The sequence below is a fragment of the Aureococcus anophagefferens genome (genome assembly GCF_000186865.1).
Source record: "Aureococcus anophagefferens unplaced genomic scaffold AURANscaffold_4, whole genome shotgun sequence".
Classification (NCBI taxonomy): Eukaryota; class Pelagophyceae; order Pelagomonadales; family Pelagomonadaceae; genus Aureococcus; species Aureococcus anophagefferens.
The window spans coordinates 2480169-2484497 of record NW_008705564.1 but is presented as its reverse complement, the minus strand read 5'-3'; the positions used below and the strand labels follow the sequence as shown (position 1 = coordinate 2484497).

At 70.1% G+C, this 4329-nt stretch overlaps 2 protein-coding genes across 2 annotated transcripts; both read right to left on the bottom strand.

The window, feature by feature from the left end:
- Positions 1-238: 238 nt before the first annotated feature.
- On the bottom strand, positions 239-1399 carry AURANDRAFT_22516 (hypothetical protein; the record flags this gene model as incomplete). Its single annotated transcript, XM_009036162.1, has 2 exons — positions 239-407; positions 1266-1399. Coding segments are annotated over 2 exons (303 nt in total), but the record flags the coding sequence as incomplete, so codon positions are not given.
- Positions 1400-2689: 1290 nt separating this feature from the next.
- AURANDRAFT_71079 (hypothetical protein) lies at positions 2690-3973 on the bottom strand (the record flags this gene model as incomplete). Its single annotated transcript, XM_009036161.1, has 1 exon — positions 2690-3973. The coding sequence occupies one exon, from the start codon at positions 3923-3925 to the stop codon at positions 2690-2692; it is 1236 nt and encodes a 411-aa protein (XP_009034409.1).
- Between the last annotated feature and the right edge of the window lie 356 nt (positions 3974-4329).

Below are 4329 nucleotides of genomic sequence, written 5' to 3'. Positions count from 1 at the left end.
TCCCGACGCGCGTGCCGATCCCCTTCCCGACGTCGGCGCCCATCCCGGTGCCGACGACGGTGCCGACGAGCGCGCCCGAACCGCGGCCGACGCACCATCCCGTGCCGGCGCCCACGGACATGCCCTACCCGCTCCCGACGACCAAGCCCACGGAGGTCCCGTCGCCGCGGCCCACCGACCACCCGACGAAGCTGCCGGAGCCCGCGCCCACGGCCGTGCCGACGCCGACGCCCACGGATCACCCGACGCCCGTGCCGACGCCGAGGCCCTCGCCCGCGCCGACGCCGACGCCGACGCCCGCGCCCACGCCCGTGCCGACGCCCCTCCCGACGGACGCGCCGACGCCGCTGCCGTCGCCCGCGCCGACGCCGACGCCGACGCCCGTCCCGACGCCCTTCCCGACGCCCCTGCCCGGCGACCCGTCTTCGGCGCCCGTCTTCGCGCCGACGCCGCGGCCGACGGCCGCGCCGAGCCCGAGACCGTCGGCCGCGCCGAGCGCCGCGCCGACGGCGGTCCTGCTCTACAAGATGTCGGACACGACGACGTCCTGGAACGAGTGCAAGGCCATCTGCACGGAGAACAAGATGATGATGCCCTGCATTAGCACGGAGTCGCGGAACGCGCTGCTCACCTCGCTGCTCGACGACGACGGCGTCGGCTCCGCGTTCATCGGCTACGAGTCGCCGTCGGACGAAGACTCGTCGGAGACGTCGACCTGGGAATGGAACTCCGGCTGCGTCAACGACGGCTACACGAACTGGAACACGGACGAGCCGAACGACTATGGCGACGGCGAGGACTGCGGCGAGATCTACGGGGGGGACCACGACGGCGTGTGGAACGACATCGGCTGCGACACGACCGGGCGCTCGCACTGCTACTGCCAGGACGCGACGTTCGTGAAGTTCTCCGACGGCGCGGACTGGGAGACGTGCAGGACCACGTGCGCGGAAGAGGGCTGGCAGATGCCCTGCGTCACGTCCGAGGCCCAGGACGACGCGCTCATGGGGATTTTGTCCGCCGACGGCAGCGCCCGCGCGTGGCTCGGCTACACGGCGCTCGCGTCCGACTCCACGGACCCGGCGAGCTGGGCGTGGAACGCGGGCTGCGACAGCCACTTCTCGGACTGGGGCACAGACGAGCCCAACGACTGGGGCGGCGTCGAGGACTGCGGCGAGATCATCGTCGACTACGGCTGGGACGGCTTGTGGAACGACGTGCCCTGCACGGGCTACAACTTCCCCTGCTACTGCGAGCCGAGCGACTTCGGAGTGCCGTCGCTGGAGCCGACGCCCGCGCCGTCGCCGCGGCCCACGCCGTCGCCGACGCCCGTCCCCACGCCCCGGCCGTCCGCGGAGCCGACGCCCGTCCCCACGCCCAAGCCCTCGACGGAGCCGACGACGTCGCCGACGCCGCGGCCGACGGGGCAGCCGAGCGAGAAGCCGATCCCCTCGCCGACGGCCGTGCCCAGCCAGGGCGGCTTCGGCGAGATCTATGAGATCAAGGGCTGGGACTTCGGCAACTGCGTCGACAGCGTCATGATCTACAAGAAGGACGGCGACGTGGACACCTACGGCGCGAGCTACTCGTCGACGCCCCAGGAGACGTTCAGCATCGACGTCAGGACCGAGTACATCTCGGGCTTCGCGCAGTACGCCAACTGCTACTACTACCTCGGCTCCGGGGTCTTCTTCCAGGTGCGGTCCCAGACGACCAACGAGGTCACGCAGGAGCTCGACCTCTCGGGCAGCCGCTACTCGGACTCGCTCACGCCCTCGTACTACGGGACCGTGACGTGGCCCTGCCAGATCACGGGCATCGACTTCTCCGCGGGCTACACGTCGGCGGAGGGCATCGCCATCGCGAACGGCGTCTACAGCTCATGCAACGTCGACGCCGTCTGCGACGACAGCCTCAAGTTCAACGAGCTCACGGCGATCGACTGGGGCGGCAGCTCGCAGAACGCGGACGACGACTACAGCTTCGCCAACGACGGCTGCAACCTCCAGTTCGCGGAGAACACGTGGAAGGCCTTCGAGCTCGAGGAGCCCCACACGGTCACGTCGTCGAGCTCGCTGAGCTTCTGCTTCACGCAGGTCAACGAGTGCGAGATCTACGCGATCGCGCCCGTCGAGACCGAGGCGGACCTCGGCTCCTACACCTACGTGACGAACTTCGTCGTCTCGGGCACGCAGAGCCTCTCGTCGAGCTACAGCTACTGGAACCTCGACTTCGACACCTACGAGTCGGGCACGGAGTGCTTCGAGATCAGCCTCGGCGACTACTACGACGCCGGCACGGAGTTCAAGTACCTCGCGTTCATGAACGACTGCGACTCGAACGACAGCAGCGACGGCACCTGGAGCGGCGTGCGCTGGGGCACCAGCGCGACGGACGACGACGACGACTTCGGCACGCGCCGGCAACTGAAGTCCGCGTGAGGCGCCGCGCGCCGCGGCGCCGCCCGAAGCCATTTCCCCCCAATTTAGCGGCTGATTAAATAATGTATGTTTTACGGAGCAAGCTGGCACGTAAAGACCACCACCCCCGGCGGGGATAACTAGCTTACCTTCGTCCAGCTAGCATCCCCACCTCTCTCTTCGAAGGAGAGAGAGGCATGGTCTTTACTTGCCAGCATCGCACATGTGTCGCGAAAGATCGCGACGGGGGACAGGGGGGGGGGGGGGGGCTACCACTTGGCGTCGGCGCGCGCGTCGCGCTTGGAGCCCTCGACGAACTCGACGAACTCGCGGTAGGAGATGCGGCCGTCGCCGTTGGCGTCGAAGAGGTTGACGAGCTGGCGGAGCTCCGCGGACGAGAGCCGGAGGCCCAGATTTTTCATGGCCTTGCCGAACTCGCGCGCGTCGATGGCGCCGGAGCCGTCGCTGTCGATCTCGCGGAAGGCGCCGCGGTAGTCCGGCGGCGCGCGGCGGCGCGCGGCGAGGCGGTCGATCTCGTCCTTGACGCGCGCCGCGATGCGCGCCGTCGCCGGGTCGCGCTTGAGCGCGAACTTGACGAAGTCGTCGTAGGGGATCTCGCCGCGCGGGCCCGCGCCGAAGAACTCCATGACGTCGATGAGCTCGCTGCGGCTCATGCGCACGCCCAAACGCTCGAGCGTCGCGCGGATCTCGCCGCGGTCGAGCGTGCCGGAGCCGTCCGCGTCCATGTCGCGGAAGACGCCCCCGAGGTCCAGGTCGCCGCCCCGCGTCCGCGCGCAGCGCTCGATCTCCTCGGCGAGGCGCCGCACGGCGTAGGTCGCCGTGCGGTCGCCGTGCGCGTCCTTGGCCTCGTGCGTCGCCGGCGCGGCGCCCTTCAACGCGGACACGAAGTCGCGGTAGCGCACGCGGGGGTTGCGGCTCCGCAGGTTGCGGTCGGACCGCGGGCCCCGCGTGCAGGGGAAGCGCCGCGTGACCTCGTCGGCCTCCGCGACCGTCAAGGTGATGCCGAACTTGCGGAGGCCCGCGTGGAACTCGTCCGCGTCGACGTCGCCGCTGTAGTCCTCGTCGAACTCCTCGAAGACCTGCTGGATCGCCGCGTAGGTGTGCTTCGGCGACCGGTCGACGATCTCCCGCAGCCGGTCGAGCACGTCCTGCACGCCCGCGTCCTTCATCTCGTTGCTCTCGACGAACGACTCGAACTCCAGATAGCTAATCTCGCCGTCGCCGTCGAGGTCGCAGTGCCGGATGACGTCCCGGATCTCGTCGTCGTCGAGGGCGAGGCCCAGGTCCTTGAGGCCCCGCCGGAACTCGATGGCCGTGATGCGCCGGTCGCCGTTGCGGTCGAGCTCGTCGAAGAGCCGCCGCAGACTCACGTCCTTGGCCTCGGCGCGCAACAGCTTCCGCAGCTTCCGCACGAGGAACGTCACGTCGTCGTCGTCGTACTTGCTCTCCGCGACGTCCGGCGTCTCGTAACGACCCCGCGGCATACTCCAGATCGGGGCAGCTAAACAGGCGCGGGATAAGAGCGTCTTTTGAAAGTTCAAGCTAGCGCGCTGGAAAAAAGGCCGGCATGGGGTCAGTCTACGTTTAGAGTCTCATTCTGGCATGGGGTCAGTCCCTCGCAGGAGCCGCGCCGCCGCGGTCGTCGCGGCCCTCGCCGTCGCCGGCGGCCAGCGGCTCGAGGCCGACGCCTCCGTGCGCGTCACCGTCGACGGCGTCGCCCACGACGTCGGCGCGCGCCTCGACGAGGAGCCGGCGGCCGTCGCGCGGGCCTTCTGCGGCGACCGGGGCCTCGTCGGCGCGGCCTGCGTCGACGGCGTCGCGGGCGCCCTCGCGGAGCGGCAGGCCGAGCTGCGTCGCGCGCGCGGCGCCGCGCCGCCGCCGCGGCCCG